Source organism: Apodemus sylvaticus, chromosome 7 (genome assembly GCF_947179515.1).
Source record: "Apodemus sylvaticus chromosome 7, mApoSyl1.1, whole genome shotgun sequence".
In the NCBI taxonomy this organism is placed as follows: domain Eukaryota; kingdom Metazoa; phylum Chordata; class Mammalia; order Rodentia; family Muridae; genus Apodemus; species Apodemus sylvaticus.
Genome location: NC_067478.1, coordinates 120405578 through 120426085, shown reverse-complemented (window position 1 = coordinate 120426085; position 20508 = coordinate 120405578). Strand labels below are relative to the sequence as shown.

Below are 20508 nucleotides of genomic sequence, written 5' to 3'. Positions count from 1 at the left end.
AGAGAATGCTTCCTGAAGACGGGACTTAGGGATGCTTCGTTGGTTCCAGTAATCCCCTGAACTGAGTTCAAACAAATCTATGTTCTGAGGCAGGGGTTCATGATCCTCACAGATGCTCTAAAGGGTTAGTGGTATAAATATACACATATTTTATTATATATTATATAATATATAATATATATATAATATATATAATATAATATATATAATATTATATTATATATATATAATAAAATATGTGTATATTTATACACATATATATATTATATACTCTATATATAGTATATAATATATATATTATATATGATATATATATATATATATATATATATATATATATATATATAGAGAGAGAGAGAGAGAGAGAGAGAGAGAGAGAGAGAGCTCATGTAGCCTTAGCTAACTCAGATTCACCACATATCTAAGGATGGTCCTCCTGCCTCCACCTCCAAGGTGCTAGGATTGCAGGTGTACACCATCTTTACGAGATGCTAGAAATCAAATAGTTCTGAGTGTGTGCTAGGCAAGCTTCTGTCAATTGAGCTGTGTCCCTGGTCATGGGGTATGGTATATGTGATGGCCAGTGTTCATTGTCAACTTGTTAGCATTTAGAGAGATATGGTTGTGGAAATCCCTATGAGAAGCTGTCTTAACTGTGACAGAGGTACTTGAAAGTAGGTGGGCCTGGAATGCCTCCTAATGTCAAAGGCGTGTTCTCCTGAGGAAAGGCAATGTTCCTCTGCTGAAGCTAAGCTGTAGAACCTAAAGGAAGGTCTTCAAGTCTCTGAGGGGACAGTGAACCGAACTCTTTCCTCCAGGAAAAGTCCCCTTTACCCTCTCACACATGAAGCAAGTGGTTTTACCAGGCCATGTGGTCTATAGGATAAGCAGCCTCCCTATGGGCCCGGCAGCTATAGACCCAATAGAGATAATTGAGCCTCCCAAACCAGGAGCCAAAAGAAATCTTTTCTTCCTTTTTAGGGGTTGGTTCATCTTATGTATTTGTTACCATGATGAAAACCTAAGACAGCTACAAAAATACATACTTGTCAGAAAATCTTCATATCAAAAGTTTAGCACAAAACTGCTTCACTATTTAAATTAACAAACAATGAAGAAACTCTTGAGGGCCGAAAAGAGAGAAATGTGCACAAGAGAAGCCCTGGAAACAGCCGTGGAGACAGGCAGCAGTGAGGGAGCCATGCCTTGGGCCAGGCTGGTCTGTAGACAGGAGCAAGGCCTACAGCCAGTGTTTGCCTGCCACTCCTGAAGGGCGTGTGGGGAAGCAGGTCAGCGTGAGGGCGTGTGGTTCAGAACACCACTCACTGTAAGCGTAGGGAGAAGAAGGACGCTGGGGGTAGCTCAGCTGGCAGAGTCCTCCTCAGGCGTGGGCGAGGCCTCGCGTTCAGGCCACAGCACCACACATAACCAGGGGTGATGCTGCACATCTATAATCCCTGTACTTGGGAAAGGAGGCAGCAGGACCGGAAGTCCGAGGTCAGCCTCAGCTACATAAGAGCCTGTGAAAGAAAGAAAGAAAGAAAGAAAGAAAGAAAGAAAGAAAGAAAGAAAGAAAGAAAGAAAGAAAGAAAGAAAGAAAGAAAGAAAGAAAGAAAGAAAGGGAAAGGAAAGGAAAGGAAAAAGAAAAGAAAAGAAACGAAAAGAAGAGAAAAGGAAAGAAAAGAGGGAAATAAGGAAGAGAAGAAGGAGGAGGAGTGGGGTAGGGGCAGAGGGAGACAGTGAGAGAGAATTCGGACCAGTGTTCTCTCTAACCCTGACAATGTCACTATCTGTGTGACCAAACAGAAAGAAGAGTCAGGGACAGAGAAGGGAGAATCACCTTCTGAATCCTTGTTGTAGAAAACACCGTGAGGGTGCAAAGAGAAAGGTCTGGAAGCAAAGTTCTTCAGGTGGATAACGATCACGTCGCCTACTTCTGCCCTCAGGATGGGACCCAGGAACCCCAGCCAGGGGGGCTTGGGGATCTCCGTGGAGTAGCTTCCGTCTGTGAAGTGTCTGTAAACCGCCTTCTTGTAGATACCGCCTATCCTGTTGGGCCCTCGCTCCAGAAATAAGGTTGCGAGTCTGGAAGCAAGAAGGAAAACATTTTTAGATGCAATTCAGGGAAAAGCCTGCACAGCGTGTCCTTAAAGGGTCATCAAATGCTTGTCACCATAATTGGTGGCCTCCCCAAAATTACTTTTAATTTGCGAATGTGGAAAGGACAAGACAACAGACATGAACAGAACTCATAGCCAAACTGTAAGAAGCACAAAGCACTCTGAAGTCACACTGACCACTGACCCCTTACAGGCCACAGGGTTCCCATCCAGTTTGTGAATGTGTGTGCATGCATGTGTGCGTGTGGTGTGTGTGTGAGTGTGTGCGTGCACATGTATGTGGTGTGTGTGTGTGCATGTGCGTGTGTGTGCATGTGTGTGTGCATATGTGCGTGGTATGTGTGCATGTGTGTGTGCATGTGTGTAGTGTGTGTGCATGTGTGTGCATGTGTGTGCATGCATGTGTGTGCATGTGTGGGGGGTATGCATGTGGTGTGTGTGTGCACATGTGTTGTGTGCATGCATGTGTGTGTGCATGCATGTGTGTATGGTTTGCGTGTGTGTGCATGTATGTGTATATGCATGTGCGTGCATGTGTGTGCATGTGTGTGTATGTGTGTGTGGTTCATGTGTGTATGTGTACTAGTCTATGTACACATTCATGCACATTGGTGTGGAGGTCATAGTCAAATTTCAGGTAGCTTCCTCAGTCACTATGATCTTTGTCTTTTGAGACAAGACCTCTTGCTTTAACCTAAACGTGGTGATTCGGTAGGTTGCCCGGCAGTGAGCCCTGACGACTTGCCAGTCTCCACACCTGGCACTAGAATTACAAGCACAGCCCACCAGTGTGATAAGGACTTAGTACCTGAGTCATCTCCCCAGTCCCCTCAGCTTTCATTCAACTCACACTTACTGTGCCCTCGATGTCTCCCCAATGCTGTGTAGGTCCAAAAGGACTCAAATCGAGGAAAAATCAAGTACTGGACAAAGCCATGGGAGGCCCAGTGTTAACTCAGGGGCTGATAAAACAAGCACAGGCAAATCTTTTCTTTTCTTATATAGTATCTTTATTGATTTGTTGGGAATTTCATGTTGTTTCTTTTTCATCGTATTTTGATCATATTCTCCCACACACTCCTAACTCCTCTCTGATCCAGACCTAACCATGAGTCCACTTCCCAAATTCATGTCCTCTTTAAGAAAAAAAATGTTATAATTGCCAAGTATGTGTTGTGCTCCTCTATACTCCTGGGTGTGGGAACATCCACTGGAGCATGACTGACTACCAGAAGTCACAACCCTTAAAGAAAAACCCCCTCTCAGTCCCGCAGCAGCTAACAGTGCGCTCGCTTCAGCTGCAGGTGGGAGCTCATGAGCGCTTCTCACTTTGTGCTAGAGTGGTGCCTGGCTTGACTGTGTGCACATCTTATACAGACAACTCTGTGTGTGTGTGTGTGTGTGTGTGTGTGTGTGTGTGTGTGTGTGTGCATGCGTGTGAGTGTGTGTGTGTGTATGTGTGCATGTGTGTGAATGTGTGTGTGTGTGTGTGTGTGTGTGTGTGTGTGTGTGTGTGTGTAGGGGGTGAGACAGATGTCCTGTTTCTGACTGAGTATTCCACAGACACTTTCTCTCTGCATTTTGAACTCTTGTGATTTTCTCCGTTAGCCACCAGCACTGCACAATGAAGCTTTTTTTATGAGGTCTGACAGCTCAGGCAAAACTTTTCTAGAAATGTGGATAGTTCAAAGATGGTGCATGCATATGAAGAAAGAAAGGAAACACAGGAAGATACCCACAAGTTGTGGCAGAGCAAACAATGAGAGGGAGAGGCAGCGACAGAGAGGAAGCAGGCTCCCTGCTGGGGGCAGGATGGACAGTCTGAGTCCTCGTGGCTAAGTTGTGCTTTTGGCTGGTCAGTGATGAGAACGTCAGTTCCAGTTTGAAGAACTTCCAGTTTCCCTGGGAAGCACTGGCAATGCATGGGGTTTGCACGGCACTCCTGACACGGCAATCAGGTTCTAAGGACTCTTCTTGTGACTGTGGTATGGAAATGTTAGAAGATGCAAACAAAGGAAAGAATGAGGTCATGGAGAGGCTGAAAGGAGAAAGGAAGGAGGAAAAAGAGATACCAAAATTCTAGCACTAGATTCAACAGGAACCCTCGGGGTTATTACATGTTAGCACAGCACCGACAAGCTGCAAGCTCTAGAAGTCTTGACTCTACACAATAGGTTTGCCCACCTTACAGCTGTCTCAGAGTGATGACACTATAGGTCAACATGTTTAGTAGCCAGGAACTCATCCTCTGGTGAGCAGAAGACGGAACCTTCTAGAAAGCAGAAGCATTTAGGCAGACAGAGGAGGAGAAGACATAGGAGCAAAGCCAAAGACCCAGGCTCAGTCTGGGCGGCCAAAGTTCCCTTACAGGAAGCCAGCCCTCATATCTTTCCCTGCCTGGTTTCCTCTGCTCCAAGTTCTCATCGTCTCCATGTTCTTGGCACATAGCACATCTGTCTGTGTGGGGAACTTCCCCCAAGGCTCCTGTGCCTGGACATTCAGTCCCCAGCGGTGCTGCTTGGAGACAGATGAACCTCTTGGGGGTGGGGCTTATCTAGCAATCATTGGAACTTGGGGACCAGGGTTGTTTTCTGCTTCAGAAAGATGTAACAAGTCACTGCCAGGTCCTGCCTTTATCTCATCCTGTAGGAATAGATAGTATCCCTTAGATGGTTAATGGAAATAATTCATCCCTCTCTACTCTGTTTTTTGATGGTTTGTTTATTTAGTTGGTTGGTTGGTTGGTTGGTTGGTTGGTTGGTGGTTGGTTGGTTGGTTGGTTGGTGGTTGGTTGGTTGGTGGTTGGTTGGTGGTTGGTTGGTAGTTGGTTGGTGTTTGGTTGGTGGTTGGTTGGTGGTTGGTTGGTTGGTTGGTTGATTGGTGGTTGATTGGTTGGTTGGTTGGTTGGTATGTTGGTTTGCTTTGTTTTTCTGTATCTAATTTCCAAGTATCTTTCAAAATAAGTTCAAATGCTTCCTTTTAAATTAAAAAATTAGATGTATGATGTATATATATTTTATTTTCTGTGAGATTTTTTTTGCCTGCATGTATGTATGTAGACTACATGCATGCTTGGTGCCACAGAGGTCAGAAGAGGGCATTGGATATGCACAACTGGAGTTAGGGATGATTGTGAACCACTATGTGGGTGCTGGGAATCCAACCCAGGTCCTCCGCAGGAGCAACAAGTGCTCTTAGCCACTGAGCCATCACGCCAGCCCCAGATTCTTCCTCTCCCCCTTTCTCTGTATTCTCAGTGCTCTGTGCAAATACCAGCAACAGCGCTTTCCAAAACATGCTCTGTCTGTCCTTGGCGGGTATGCCTATCAAAGTCAAACAACTTTCTCTTCCTAACTCCCACTAACTTCCTAAAGCCTAATTTTCTACTGCAAATTCCATGAACGCTTTGCTGCCTACCTTGCCACCTAAAATAAACAAACTAGCAAGCAAAGCCCCTCTGAATCTGCCCATATAGTGGCAAGTTACAGGTGGGAGAGTCGCAGCAGAGCTTGGGCTGCCATGTCTGAGCTTAAATATCGTCCAGATATTTAAGAATGGCAGGCATACTTTTTCATCTTTTGTTTCATCTCTGGTAGCAACTACCTAGAAAGGGAACCACAGCTGAGGTGTATCCCGTGGGGAAATGAGGGGATCGCACCGCTGTCTTCTGCGGAGCTGGTCTTCACCTGGGCTCCAGCCACAAAGTCTTCTGCTTCAGGATCTTGCAGGGCCTGTCTACACATGGATGAGGCAATGCCTGGCACACAGTTGAGTTGTTCTGGAATGCTATGTCTAGGGAAGACTCCTTCCTTGCTCATTTACTAAGTGTCCCTGCTAATCAAATGACACAGACATCATCCCATGATGCTCAGATCCAGGGTACAGCGTGTGGCCATCATATCTCAGAAATCCAACACATGCCATTATTGGCTTTAGCTTTCTGGGGCTGCCTATTAATGCCTGCTGGCCTCTTACAAACGCCTTGCCTTTCTTTCAGTTACAGACAGTAGCAAGTTAAAAATAAAAGCATCTAAGCAGATATAACATGACACCAAAGGCAAGCTAAAACAAGGAAGGCAGTAAGACAGCAAGACAAGGTGGCACCAAGCCTGAAGACTAGGGCTTGGTCCCTAGAAGCCACATGGTAGAAATGCAGAACCAATTCCCACAAGTTGTCCTCTGGCCTTCAGATGAAAACTGTCACAAGCATATGCCACATGTACACATGAAGATAACATTTGGATGTGAGTTTGAAGGAAGAGGGAATTCCAACTTGCAAAACTTCTCTGGGCTAAGGATTGTCCAGGACTGAGGAAAAGGCTTTGGTTAGTTTCCTAGGATGGAGTTAGGGAGAGGTCAGGGGGACCCTGAGGATTGTGATCTTATAATAACAGGTGGCCACTAAAACTGACTTCATGGAGGACTGGTCTGTGGACCTCAGAGTAAGCTTCATTGGCTCAGTCAAAGGGAAGCTGAGAGTTTCCACTGCCTCACTGCCTTCTCTGCTCAGTGGTCAGCCTCTCCTTCAAGTAAGAGTTAAAAACAGAGCTTTGTAGATATCGGTTGAGCTCCACATCACTCACCTGCTCAGGCGCTGGTTCTTCCCTGGACACTAGGACGTGCCAACCCTGCCCACCATTGATACTAACTACAATAGGCAGGAAAGCTGCCATGATGGCAGAGCGATGGCCTCAGGACCTTCAGAAGGGAGTGGAGCCTGCCCAGAGAAGAGAAAGTATCCCAGCAGCCACAGAGCCAGAACCCCAGAGGGGAAACCTGGGTCTAGCTTCCAATGTACACAACAGGACCAACAAGGCAGCCATCTTGTTTGAGACTTAGAGAATGGCTGTAATAAAGTCTAGAAGACAGACATGTTTCTCAGCAGGTGCTATGTAAGTAAGAGGGTGACAAACCCATATCACATGGGGGGGTCAGTACCATATTGTCACCAAAATACCAACACTGCACACCAGAATATGAAGTAAAACCCACCTACTTGAATGTTTTAATGATATACATGTGAGAGCATGCAAAGAAAGCATCTAAAAGCCACTGGATGCCTGAGAAAGACCACAGGCAGGAGTGGGGGATGGGATTGCTTATCCATTATACTATGGGGGAATTTATTTTGTACATATGGACTCACTTTCACTGTTAAAAATACAATACCATAAAATGTATAAACACTCTATTTAGAATAGAGGGTCTAGGCTGTATGGCTACACCCCGGGGTTGCTACAGCTTAAACCAAAAGGAGCCATGGATCCCCATGGCCAAACTTTAGGTTTGTGTACACAAAATGTAAATGTATTTAAAACATTGTTTTTGAGGTGGGTTGATTCGTTTTCTTGGGGGGTGGGGAGAACTCTCGGTAGAGTCCCTAACTGAACAGGCTTAGAGGCAAGACTGAGTCACCAACGAGCTACCAGGCGGCACCAGCGTGGGCAGAGTTACCTGATAACAACTGACAGACACTGGGCCACCAGCAGGGCAGTGACAACCGCGCTTCTGAGCCTCTGAGCTCAGACTGATGGGTAGGAGGTTGTGCAACGGTCGTGGCCACTCAGGCAGGCTTTAGTGGAGGATGCTCCACACTGCTCCACCCTGTCTCCTGGCACACACGGAGATCACATGAGCTGAGCAGGCACGCTCACACACTACTAGAAGGTCCTGACCCAAACTCCAAAGCCCAAACCCTTCCAGAGTCTTCTGCATCAGCCTCTGGATCACCAGTGTTACCACGACTGGCCTTGAAAACCCATCAAACAAGAGAGGGGACAGAGCACGAGGGGGAGGAAAGCGTGGCTTACTTCCCACGGCAAGGCATCATGTCACATAGCTCATCCCTGAGTGACACAGCAACTTGTTTTGCAAGTGTTTAGACAGCTGTCAGGCCTGTCCCTCAGTGTCTGACCATGGTTGGGGTTTCTGTAGCAGTTGTTCTCTGATGTCTCCAAGCACTGTCTCCTAGAATCACTAGGGACATTTGTCCCATTTCAGGGCCACCGAATCAGAGTTCGCGGCAAAGCAATGGCTTCCACATTTTGCCCACTCTTACCAAATCATTCTTTGGGTGGAACTTTCCTGAGCTTGCCGGCCTGCCTGTTGGTGGAAAGGTCTTGTTCCTGCACTAAGCTGGCACACTAGGCTCCCGGCACACACGGTGTCTGTGCAAGTGGTACAAAGCATCTGGGTCAGGGTGTGTGTCACCGCAAGATCCTCGGCTCCTCTGCTGACAGGAGGGCTTCTTTGCTCAAGACAAAAGCAGCCGGGACTTCCAGGTTCCGGGACAAAGGCTGTCCCTGGCCTTGTACCCTGGCTGATGGCAGATGTGTGGTTCTGGTGTGTAGCCAGTTACGAGTCATTCCTGTTGTCATCCTTGGAATACGACAAATTCTATAGTGACCTGGGTGTTTTGTTTTGTTTTGTTTTGTTTGGGTTATTTGTTTTTTTGAGACAAGGTCTCACTATGTAGCCCTGGCTGTCCTGGAACTCTGTGTACCAGGCTGGTCTACAGATCCACCTGCCTCTGCTTCTGAGTGTTGCCTGGCTGGTAGTGAACTACTTGGCTGAAAAATACTGAAAGTAAAAAAAAAAAAACAAATGAGACTGTGTCAAAAACCAAGAATAAATTTTAAAATAGTATTTTTAAAAAAAAGACATTCAAAATGTTGGGGGAGGGAAAAGATGAAATAAAGGAAACCAAAGTGCTGGAAGCCAGAGTTTCCTTGAGCATCTACACAGCGAACGCCTGTGAGAATCCACTGTGTGCAGAAATCGTAGGGCAGAAGCCCTACTGCTGTGAATCTTAGAAGATAATCCTTCCCAGGAAGCAGAGGCTCACGGGAGCGGAGCACAGGAACAGCTGCTGACTCAGAGAGAGGTATCTGGTTCTCCTGTGAAGGAGTCCACTGTGGGCCAGAAGTTCCCCTGCTAGCAGCTGTCTGAAACCCAAGGTGGGGAATTCAACTGCCATTGCCAAGGCTGAAAGGCCACACTGTGATGAAAACAGTGACTCCAGTAAGATGGGCAGTGGTCAGAAGAAGCCCTCCAGCCATGCTGAGGTGGGCTTCCAGGCTAAGGTCTGAGGAGTCTGTGGCTCACAAACTGTGTGCACCCCACCAGAGATTCATCGTCTACGCATTTGCGGTTCATTTTCCTATCACTTATCATGAAGCAGCTGAGGTTTAGAACTCTAAACGGAGGCCAAGGTATTTCACTCTCAGTCCCTGTACTCGAGAGCATTTACACTTGAGTGGGAGACCTACACACTGGTAAGAGGCTCGTAGAGTCACAAAAAGGAAAACAGGACCATCTTGGGACAACCAACACTGGGCAAGAAGGGCAGAGGCAGATTCCACCTTAGAACTCCGAAGCCACGCCTTCCCTAATTAGATGGGTAATTGTTAAAAGCCATCTATAATTCCTTCATTACGAGTCCTGTAGCTCTGCTTGAAGCTTGGGTCCTACTTTGTCTCATTTGATTTTCACGGAAGCCCCTCAGCGTTCACAGAACTTGTGTTTTAAACAATTCCTCAAAGCTTTGTGACCAAGTGTGTCTAGTACAACAGAGCTCGCGAGGTGCTTGCTTTGACCGTTTCTGGTACAGCTTTCTTAGACTAAAAGAGATACATAGCCACTTCAGTCTTTCTCTTTCCAAAGTCCTTGAGATAAGAGTGGTGACAATTCCTTATGAAAATGGAGGTCTAGATTACAGAGACTTGGTCTTAACTAAGGAACACTAGAACACTAGACACCTTCAAAAGCCCAAGAGATGAGGAACACTGTCCCTTAGGACCTACACAGAGCGTGGTTTTTATTTCATACTTATAACCTCCAAAACTGGGAGAAAATAAATAGCTGGTTGTTCTTGTTATTGCTGTTGTGGTGGTGGTGGTGTGTTTATGTATGTGTGGGATGGACAGACAGACAGTGTACATACGAAGGGCAGTCATCTTGAACTTCCATTTCATTTGAGATTTCTCCCTGTCTCTGCTTGCCGTCTCACAGTAGGCGTGCTGGGATTTCAGATGCACACTATCATAATTATATCTGGCTCTATGTGACTTCTGGGGATCTAACCTCAGGTCTTCATGCTTACACATCAAGTATTCTCCCCACAGAACCATTTCTCCTGTCCATGTTCACAACTGATGTTGATAAGAAAGAAACTTGAAAGTTGCTGTTCTTCCAAGATCAAGCACAAATGAAAGGAAGCCCCTCCCTTTGCTCTATGGGATCCTCTCTGCCACCTTCCTGTTTCCTCTATCAGCCTTTCTTTTGGACAGATGAACATCGTAGGCCCTCCACCTAGAGACTATCCAAACGCTGCCCTACCAGCGGGCTGCTGTGGTGACAGACAGTAAGGCAAGCTTCTCTAGTATCCCCTCCAATGCTGAGGCTTGTCAGAGACCAGCCAGCATCATGGTCCAGTGCAGCTCACAGCCACAGGCAGCCCTGCATTCCACAGGAAAGAAGCTACACACCGCAGTGCTTGCCTATCGAGGTCTGTGGTAAAAACTCTGCCTTTAACTGAGATGACCCACTCAGCTCCATTAAAGACCAGGCTTTACCACGGAAGCACAGTCACACCTTAATTAAGTTCTTTATGAGGCCCAGCAGGCCTGGCATAGATGGATCAAAATGCTGACAGTGATGCCAGGCAAATCAAAGGAGTCGGTGTCCCTGTCCCACCCAGTGAGGACGGAGAGGAGCACACCGAGACAACGCTTCTAAAGAAAACATGCTTCTGAAATCCTTTACATTCCTGGAAGCATTAGTGATCGACACTTCAAGCTATATTTTTGAACACTGTGACCAAGAAGAGGCTTGGCTTTGGGGTTCCAAATGTCTTTGCATTGCTGAAACCTTGACACTCACTCCCTTTTCTCCTACTCTATCTTCCTTTCCAATGTTTTTTTTATCCAAAGGGAGAGCATCCTGGGGAACTACATAGATAGAGCAACTCATTGAACTCCAGAGACTTGGGGTGTCTGGCTTTTGGCCTGCCACATATGGTGTGACCACCAATGCACAGCTCTATGTAGTGAGAAGGTTTATGAGTTGACTGTTCCCCACTGTCCTCCTTTGGCTTTAGAGGTAAGGGGTGAGAGGGAGGAAGAACAGCCCGTGTGTATGAGGAGGAGCCCAGTCTGTTAGAAAGGAAACACTAGATCCACACAGGGCTGTAGGACAGAACTTTATAAACAAGGACTTGGCAACTGCAAAATATGGAGGGGAGCTTGAGAAATGGATCAGCAGTTAAGAGCATGTATTGCTTTTGCAGAGGATCTGAGATCTGTTCCAAACACCCATGTGAGTGGATCACCACAGCCTGTAACTCCAAGGAATCCAGTGCCCATGGCCTCTGACGGTGCCTGTACGTGCACATGCCCACTGTACATGCATATAACCACTCACAGTCACACACTTTTTTAAATCTATTTTTGAAAATACAGGGGGAGGGTGCAAATAAAATAAAATACAGAACCCTCCCAAAACAATCTCGTAGACACTCACTCTCATTCCCAGGTCTTCTAAGCATTCGATTTCAAGGCTGGTAGAACCTCTCCAGAACTGGAAACCCAGGTAGAATTTTTTTTTCATTTGGTTTCAAAAATAAAATCTGATGCTCAAGCAATGGTAGGGATTCATTTAAGTTCCATCCTTAGCCATATTTTAAAAAACAATACATAGTGTGGCATGATCAACATCACACGGCAAGCTGGGGCAGCAATCTAGAAGTCGAGTCTAGATTGTTTTTCAAGATTGTTTCACTGTGTTGGAACACTAGGCACACGGCTCCCTGAGTCTTCAGACTGCTGAACATGTGTCTGAGTACCCCAAACAATGGCCTGCCAAGATGGAGTCTGCCCATCCTGATAAAGGGACTTGTTTTTGCTTTAAAGACACATTGAGATACTGGCACTGAAATGGTTCTGTGTAAAGAAAGGATATTCAATATATGTGAGCTGGTGTTCTCCTCTGTTGCCATGGTGCTTGAGTAAGGCCAGATGTGAATGATGGCCTCATATATGTTCCCCCCACCATGGCCCAGGTGTGTCCTGAAGACTACAGTCAAGTCTGCCAACTACAAAGACACTCCTTAGTGACTGTCCCTGAGCCACCTGCCGTGGCTCTCTTTGGCAAGCACCATGGATGAATCTGCATTTCCCTTTCATGAGATTGCTATAAGTCTTCACAAAGATGTCCCTCTACAAAAGGAAACGCCTTGAAACCAACTATCATCAATGTGACATCACTATGTACCAGCTGCTTCCAAAGCCAGGCACCCACTTCTATAGAGCTAAAACTGATGTGAGGCTGCCCGACTCAGATCTGGTCCACGGAAATGGCTTCCATGTGTCTAGTTTCTTTTTCACCTCAGAATTCTTATTTATGGCATTGCCCTTCATTAAAAGTTCCTTCTTCTAATTGAAGAGATTCACAGAGAGAGAACCCGATTTTCTTCTTGTACACAGTTTTATGGCAATTTAGTTGAACATTTAAGTTATTTGGAGGTTTTAAACAAGTGCAGGAAGTCAGTGTGGCCACTGACCGTTGTGTGGGAAGTCGGTTTGGCCACTAACCATTCAGGACCATTTTCAACTTTTCTCTGAGCAGGCAGCAGGTGTGATGAAATGCACTCTTGAAGACTTTTCTAGAAAGTTCATGCCACTCACATCTCTCCCTTCCTTTAAAACTGGGTCTAGCTCAGGAAGAAATGGTCAACATTTCCAAGAAGTAGGTTGCATGGAAAAAAAGACGCCTGGGCCCTGGGACCCAAGCCAGGCATTTGGCGAAGCCAATTACCTACTAAGCCACAGCCAGTAGTCAACCTCAGCGCCTCTGTCCTGGTTGAAATAATGGGAATAACAATATCCATGGGCAGATGTGGATTCAAGAGTCCCTGATACAAGTCCTGGGACAAGAACCACAACTCTACTGGCCATATCACATTCTAGGTAGATTCTGAACAGTCTAATGCCCTACAGCTGTTCACTCTGGCCACTTCCCAGGGACTTCTCTCTCTGGAAGCGAAGCTCTAATTTCAGAGATAGGGAACTTTTTAATGTCTTTTCCATGTGTTAAAGACCACTCAAAGATGGACAGAAATTAGAGGACAAGAGTATATCAAATACTTTCTTTGGCAATAATCCAACAAAAAACTTTCAATACAAAGCTCAAGGTAGGGAAAAACCCTCTTTGTCCACCAAATTGGTAGAATCCTCTTTTTTTTTTTTTTTAAGAAGACAGGGCACTGCCACCATTGTGTTAGAATGGTGGGAAGTTGAATATCAAAGCCAACTGGATCTTAGGTCTTTCCTCTAGACAAAGAGAGCTGGCTCTAGAAGACTTACTGGCAGACCCCATGCCATTCCTGAATTTAAGCAAATAAGCTCATCTTTAGGAAACAGAAAGTAGATGTTGAATATAATGGGCTCTGGATATCAAGGGAGGAGTATAAATTCAGTTGCCAGATCTAAAACACCAAGAATCACGAAGTCAAAAGCACCCTGGCACAGTTTCCAGAGCCAGCAGATGACTTTAGAAAGAGACCACGGAACAAGTAAGATGTTGGAGACACTGACCCTGGAGGGGAGGGGTGCTCTCTGCTAAACTTAAAAGCCAGAGATGCTCCAGCATCATCTTAACCAAATGTGTCCTTGAGTTCCGGCATTGACCTTTAGGATGAAGGGACCAAACGGATCAGTGAATCAAATGGCTCAACAGAGGAAGCCTCATTTCTAAGTAGACTCCCAGGGAACTCTTCAATCATGACCGTTTCTGTTATAACTACCCTCGTTTTACATCTCACATCACAAAAGGGAAGCAAGGCTGCATACAGCCTGGTAAATACACCACATTCCCCAAAACACCACTAAGAAACCAGCTCTGACACCTAGTCCTTGAATTCTCACAGTTTGCCTTTGTTTTTCTTTTTTAACAGAGTCCCAAAATCCTCTAGAAGCTGCCAAGGAGCAGTTGCTATTCAAAGCACCTGGCTGTGAATGTCTCTTCAGAGTCAAAAACAGCAGGTGGCTCAGTAAGACTATAGGAGAGATGGGGATTTCGCTCACAAGTTACAGACCTAGGTTAGGAATCCTCAGGCAGAAGTGAAACCTGCCTTTCCACCTAGGTTAGTTCATCTCCATCATAGCCACCTAACAAACACAACCTCCCTGACCCAGAGTTGCAAAGAAGTCAAACCAGGGAGTCTGTGTGGACCCGGGATTTCACTCACTTGTCTTCTGAAAAACTCTTCCCAGTAATAACATCCTTCCCTTGAGGTACATAGTTCCAGTATTCTTCCACAATCCCAATGTAGTATGTTCTGGTGACTGCACCAACCAGTCCAAGCAGACTCAGGAACTCGAGAAAGATGCAGCCACCCGGCTGCTTCAGAAACATTTGTGAATGTAACTCCAGCAGGCAGCCTGTAAGTGAGTCAACCTGGTGATCCCTCCCCCTCACTCAGAGCGAGTTATAAATAAGGAATGGACTGGCGTGGCCCCTCCTCCTCAGGTAGCTTGGGGTTGGGACATGGGCTGACAACTTGTGCAAGCAGACCTCCCTCAATGGGAGAGTTGCTATGACAACAAACTTGCCAGTCACCCAAGAGATGCAGGACTGGCTTATTCATTCACTTCCAGGCTACATGGGCCTGTTTCCGAGAGTTTTGGATACTCTGTTCTGTATGAGTCATTAGTCTTTCCTAGGAACATCAGGGAAAACACCTGAGAGATGAGTTCTCCCCCACCTTCCTCCTTTTCTACACACCTATTTCAGAACTTTGTACAATTGGAAAAGTGGGCTGGCCAGAATGGGCCATCAGGAAGTAGTCCAAGTATGGGAAAAGGTCTGATCTGTCTTGGGATGGCAGAAAGGATGATGTAATCTCTTCTGGCTTGTTTTATGAGGCTACAGAAAACACTCGTGAACGCATAAAGCTCTAACAGCACCATAAACCCCACTACTTGACCCATCAACTTTCTCATCTCCCCAAAATACTCTCAGACCCCACCAGCAAAGTCGAGGGGCTTGGCTGCCCTCGTCAGCCAAGAGCTTAGACTTTGACACCCCTAAATCAGTCATCTTTCCTCGGCATGAAAGAGGAGGAGGCCCCGTCCAGACCACGAAGATAAATGTCAGTAGCAGATCTTTGAATAAAAAGGTAATGAGAGTGCTTCCCCACACGCCTTGAGCAGTGACCTAGAATCTCAGTGTTGAGAGAGACCTTGTCCAGCCTTGGAAAAGAGGCAGTCAGGTGACGCACAGAGCTGCGCCTGAGCCAGCAGCCTCGTGTAAAGCGAACAGCCTCCAGGGCTCTGAAGCCGGAGAGGCTTGAGCTTGGGTTTGAACCCGAGCTCCACTGCCAGCCAACTCGGGAACCAACTGATTGCTCCAAGGTTCTGTCTGTGAAACAAGACAGAGGAAGTCTCCAGACGATTTAAGAGGACAAAGTCTGTGAAGTGCCCGCCTCCATCCCCAGCCCAGCAGAAGGTGCTCCCTACCACTGAAGTCCTCATTCTCACACCACTGAGAAACCACACAAACTGTCCTAGATCTTACTTTACTTTTGTTTCTCCCAAAATTCTTTTCTTTCTACTTTTCTTGACAAGGTTCTACATACCATGTCTTCTGTAAAAAGAAGCATGTAACATAGAGCTTCCACAGCATGGGTTCTACATATTATTTCTCCCAATAAAATGTTCACTGCTTATACTGTTTCACAGCAAAGTGCTTCACAGCTTGCATTTACTAACACACCCCTCTCCCAGTGGACTAATTCCCACAGCATATTTTTTTTCACTCAAATCTACTTCTGGCCTTATGATTCTGGAAGCCTCCGTGGAGTCAGGACAGTTACAGCCACTCTAGAGAACCCCAGGGTAGCTGTGAGTACCACCTTGACAAAGAAGTAGAAGCTTTTGGGACATGGAAATGTCCCGGCCAAACAAATTCTTATTTATAATCCAGGAGATCAGGCTGCTCTGACGCTACCACAAACTTTCCCCCAAATAAATCCCATTGGCATAAATTCTTCCAAACAACAGAAACAAGAAATATGAATGATGGGGGCTGGAGAGATGGCTCAGCGGTTAAGAGCACTGACTGCTCTTCCAAAGATCCTGAGTTCAATTCCCAGCTACCACATGGAGGCTCACAACCATCTGTAGGGGAATCTGATGCCCTCTTCTGGTGTGTCTGAAGACAGCTACAGTGCACTCATATAAATAAAATAAATCTTAAAAAAGAAAGAAAGAAAGAAAGAAAAAAAGAAAGAAAGAAAGAAAGAAAGAAAGAAAGAAAGAAAGAAAGAAAGAAAGAAAGAAAGAAAAGAAAAGAAAAGAAAAGAAAAGAAAAGAAAAGAAAAGAAATATGAATGATGCTTCAAAGAGAGAAGAGTTAACTTTCTGCCTTAGAGTTCCACGCTCAGTGAGCTGCTGTGATGCTGTCTTTGATTCAAAGCCACGTCTACAGAATGGATCATGTCCCATGACCCAATCCTAGCATCCAAGAGGCAAAAGGGCCCAGAGTTCAAGGCTGGCTGCTCTGGCTTCATTCAAGGCCAAGTCAGCCTCCATTAAAAAAGAGGGTGGGGGTGGGGATGGTATGCAAGAACCAGAGTGGCTACAGCAGATACAATCAACATATTGAACCCCTTTATAGAACAGAACATAGTCACTGAAGGACAAATGACAAGGAAAGAGTCTGTTTCAAATGACAAAACAGGATTCTTGGAAAACAGTTTGAAGACGTTCCACCCCAAGGCAATAAATGTTCTGTTCAAAAGGCATCTTTATGTCCCAAAGAAAGGAACCTGGCCTCAAACGATTCCCTACTACCACAGCACAGACAAAGCACATAATGTGGTTGACAAGATTCTTGACGAATGTCAAGAATCTGATTAGAAAGCCTGTGAAAAACATTCACTTTCAGATCGGCTGGACAGAAACATAGTGTGAAACTTGCCATTTATCCTCAAATGGATGAATATGCCTCTGTTCTCCTCAACAAACTCACTGGGGTGGGTCTACGGAGACGAGTCGCCACACATCTCTCTGAAACATAACATGGGTATTTTATCTATTTATTGACACTTTACACGGGTACAAATGGATGTAGATCCTATTGGTCCCCTTGCCCCCTTGCTATCCCCAGTCCTACTTGAGCTTTTCTTTCCAGCAAGCCCACCTCCTCCTTTTGAGTCTGGGTGTGAATTTAGTTAGGGTTACCGACAGGAGCATGAATGGGAGGTGATTTGCTGGAAGGCAGGCAACTAACCAGTGGCCACACCGCTGAAGAAAATGACTTCCCCTCCTCCAGTAGCCATTAAGAATGGGTGGAGCCTCCCCTTCCCCCACCCATGATTAAAACTTGACTGACAGGTATGATTCTAAAACTCGGGGTGTTTAAATAACATGTTTGGCTCAAGAACAGCCAAATCAGACCAGTCATGCTCTAGGTAACGTTGACCAAGGTGTCCTTTTTACATTGACTGATTGACTGGTTGATTAATTGATTGACTGATTGATTGAGAAAAGTGGGGAGAGCTTCATATAGCCTTGGGTAGCCTGGAACTTGCTGTGTAGACCAGACTGGCTTCTAACTCACAGAGAGCCATCTGCTTTTGCCCATCACATGCCCTGTCTGAGGTATCATTTTAAAATAGTAATTATAGTAACCTGTCTTAATACTACCTGCATTTTTAAAAGAAATAGATTAATTCTCCTTCAGAGATTCCTGCCATCCCAGATTCTGACCATGACTGTCCATCAGCCCAGTCTTCTCACTACTATAGCAGACAGTGTTGATCCAGCCTCATCAGGACCTGACTTACTTAGTAGAGCCTCCTTATCTCTCATGTGGAGCCCCAAATTCCTAGCTTCCCTTACCGGTGCCAGAGTCAACTTCCCAGTGCGGACAGAACCAGGTATCTCCACTGTTTGAGCATTTTCAGTGGCTTCTGTGGCCTTCAGGACAAGGGCTAAAGGCCTTGACTTGAGTCTGCAGCTGAAACCCTAGACGTGGTTTCCAGGGGCAGGGGGATTTCTCTCATTCTTGCTCCACTCTGATGGCAACCACTGTTCCCTTCATCTGTGCTCCAATCACTGCAGAGGCTACCGGGCATGCATGTGTTCCAGGGCACAGTGACCGCTATAATCTGTTCATCTGCCTCCCCACACACGTAGCACAGACTTCTTATGGGCAAGACAGAGAGAGCATTGTCCACTCCTGTGTCTCTGGAGTCTGACCTTGTAGACACTGGTAATGCATATATGAACAAACACTAGGTACTTACAGACATGCAACTGCATGCTATATAGCATTTTATAGGAGTCAGCCTAGACAACAAACAAAAACACTCAGAATGGGGTGTTTACAGAGAACAAACAGCCTGGGATCTGCAAGTCTGTGCTGTCACATCAGGTCACATACAGGTCACATCAGCTCCTGCATGAGGCTGAAGTTGAAGCTAAATCAAAGGGACACTCACCCTTCCTCCCTCCTTTTCTCTTCTTCCCCCCTTCCTACTTATTCCTGGTAGTGCCAGGGATTGAACCCAGAGCCTTACACATTCTAAGCATGTGTTCTCTAGGTACCTAGGAGGATCCCTTTAAACAATAAAAACAAAGGAGACTTGCAAAAAAAATTTTTTTTAACCACAAACAAAAATTCATCCCAAGGTATGTGAAATGGAGTTACCTGTGTCCTGTATCAACCTTAGAAAAATAAGGAAAATCTGGAGACTCTGAGGGGCTGGCACATGCATGTTTGCTTGATGATAAGAACAGATGACAGGATACTGCCGGGACCACACCCTAGCCCAGAAGAGTACTTCTGCAGGGATATCTGCCTCGCTGGGCTCTAGTCTCCCTGTGCTTGGTACCACCTCCCCTCTTGTGTGATGTTACTGTTTCCTCCCATGATGGGATGGCTTGGGCCTGGCCTTGGCCTTCTGCTCAGCCCAGTTCTTCTATGATGCTCTGAGTGGGGTGATCCGGGGTATGGGCTCAGATCTGAATACTGACTCAGCTGTTTCCTGCATATATGATCTTCCTGAAGGCTCACGTTAACGAGTTATTCACCTCCCTCCAATTGAGTGTGTGGCATCTCCCTCATAGGGCATTAAATTTGCAGTGTCTTAGTTACTTTTCTACTGATGTGAAAGCACACCATGACCAACTTATAAAAGAAAGCATGGAATTCGGGGCTTAGACTTCCAGAGGGTTAAATTCCAGGACCATGGTGGTAAGGGAAAAACAGCCACAGGAACAAGAACAAGGAGCAGCTGAAAGCTTACATCTGATTCACAGTCACAAAGTGGGGAGGAAGGGAGGAAGGGAGGGAGGGAGGGAGGGAGAGGGGGAGAGAGAGAGCTTGCGTGTACTAATTGGGACTGCTGTGGACCTTTGACACCTCAAAGCCCCCCTCCAGTGACATACCTCTTCCAACAAAACCACACTTCCTAATGCTTCCCAAACAGTTCCATCCTCTGGGGACCAAATAGTCAAACATGAGCCTATGGCACCTTCTCATTCAAGCGGCCACAGACAGGATAAGAGACAGTAAGTCAAGCAGAATGCCTTAGCGCATGCCCTTTGCTGGGAGGAAACGCTGGCATCCCGAAAGAAGTGGCTTCAGTCCAAAGTAGACTAGGCCACGGCTGAGCTGATGTCCCAGCAGAAGTACGTGTCACGCTGGGTCAGGGTTCTTGTGTTACACCAGGGCCTCACTTCACAGCCCCCAGGCTTCGTTCTCTAGAGTGATGGAAGTAACTAAATTCTAAGTCTGGCAACATTCACCCCTGTCCTCTCATAGCTTATTATACTAACCTTAAGGTGTAAACCATTGTTGTCTTTGTCTGACAGGCGGGGATGCTAAGGCTTAGAATGCTCAGGTGATTTTCTCACTGAGTAGCCCACACCCAAAAATGATAGAATCCCTTTCACCTCCAAAGCCAGCCTTCCTACATAGGTGTCCAGTAAAGAGAAGAACAGGGTGACAGAGGTACCCATGGGTGCCTGATTCAGACCATTGAAGGAAATCCACCCTCTATAAAGAAAAATGGGCCCGGGCTATTCACACCTATCCACTGTAGAAGAATGCCAAAATGGCCTCTGGGTGCAGCCATCCACTCCAGTCCAGATAACACCCTAAGGGTGACCGCAAGCCACAAACTCTCCACAAACATGCCAATCTGCCCCACTCCTCCATTTTACTCCCAGCCTCCTCCTACCCCACCCTCCACTCCCAGGAAATTCCTTCCCAGTTCCTCCAGTCCTCCGGGGTGCTTCCTCAAGTTCCTGCCACGCCCAGCACCCCAGCCTCCGCCCCCAGTCTAGTCACTCCTTCCTCTGACTTCCTCTGCAGTGGGCAGGGT

The 20508-nt window shown here is 46.2% G+C and overlaps 1 protein-coding gene across 1 annotated transcript in view; it reads right to left on the bottom strand.

The window, feature by feature from the left end:
• Positions 1-14531, bottom strand: part of Hephl1 (hephaestin like 1) — a 62376-nt gene extending 47845 nt beyond the window's left edge. Inside the window, exons 1-2 of the mRNA XM_052189730.1 lie at positions 14365-14531; positions 1841-2085 (exon numbers count right to left, since the gene is read on the bottom strand). Coding sequence (XP_052045690.1) covers positions 1841-2085; positions 14365-14531 — 412 coding nt within the window. The remainder of the gene's footprint in view (positions 1-1840; positions 2086-14364) is intronic.
• Between the last annotated feature and the right edge of the window lie 5977 nt (positions 14532-20508).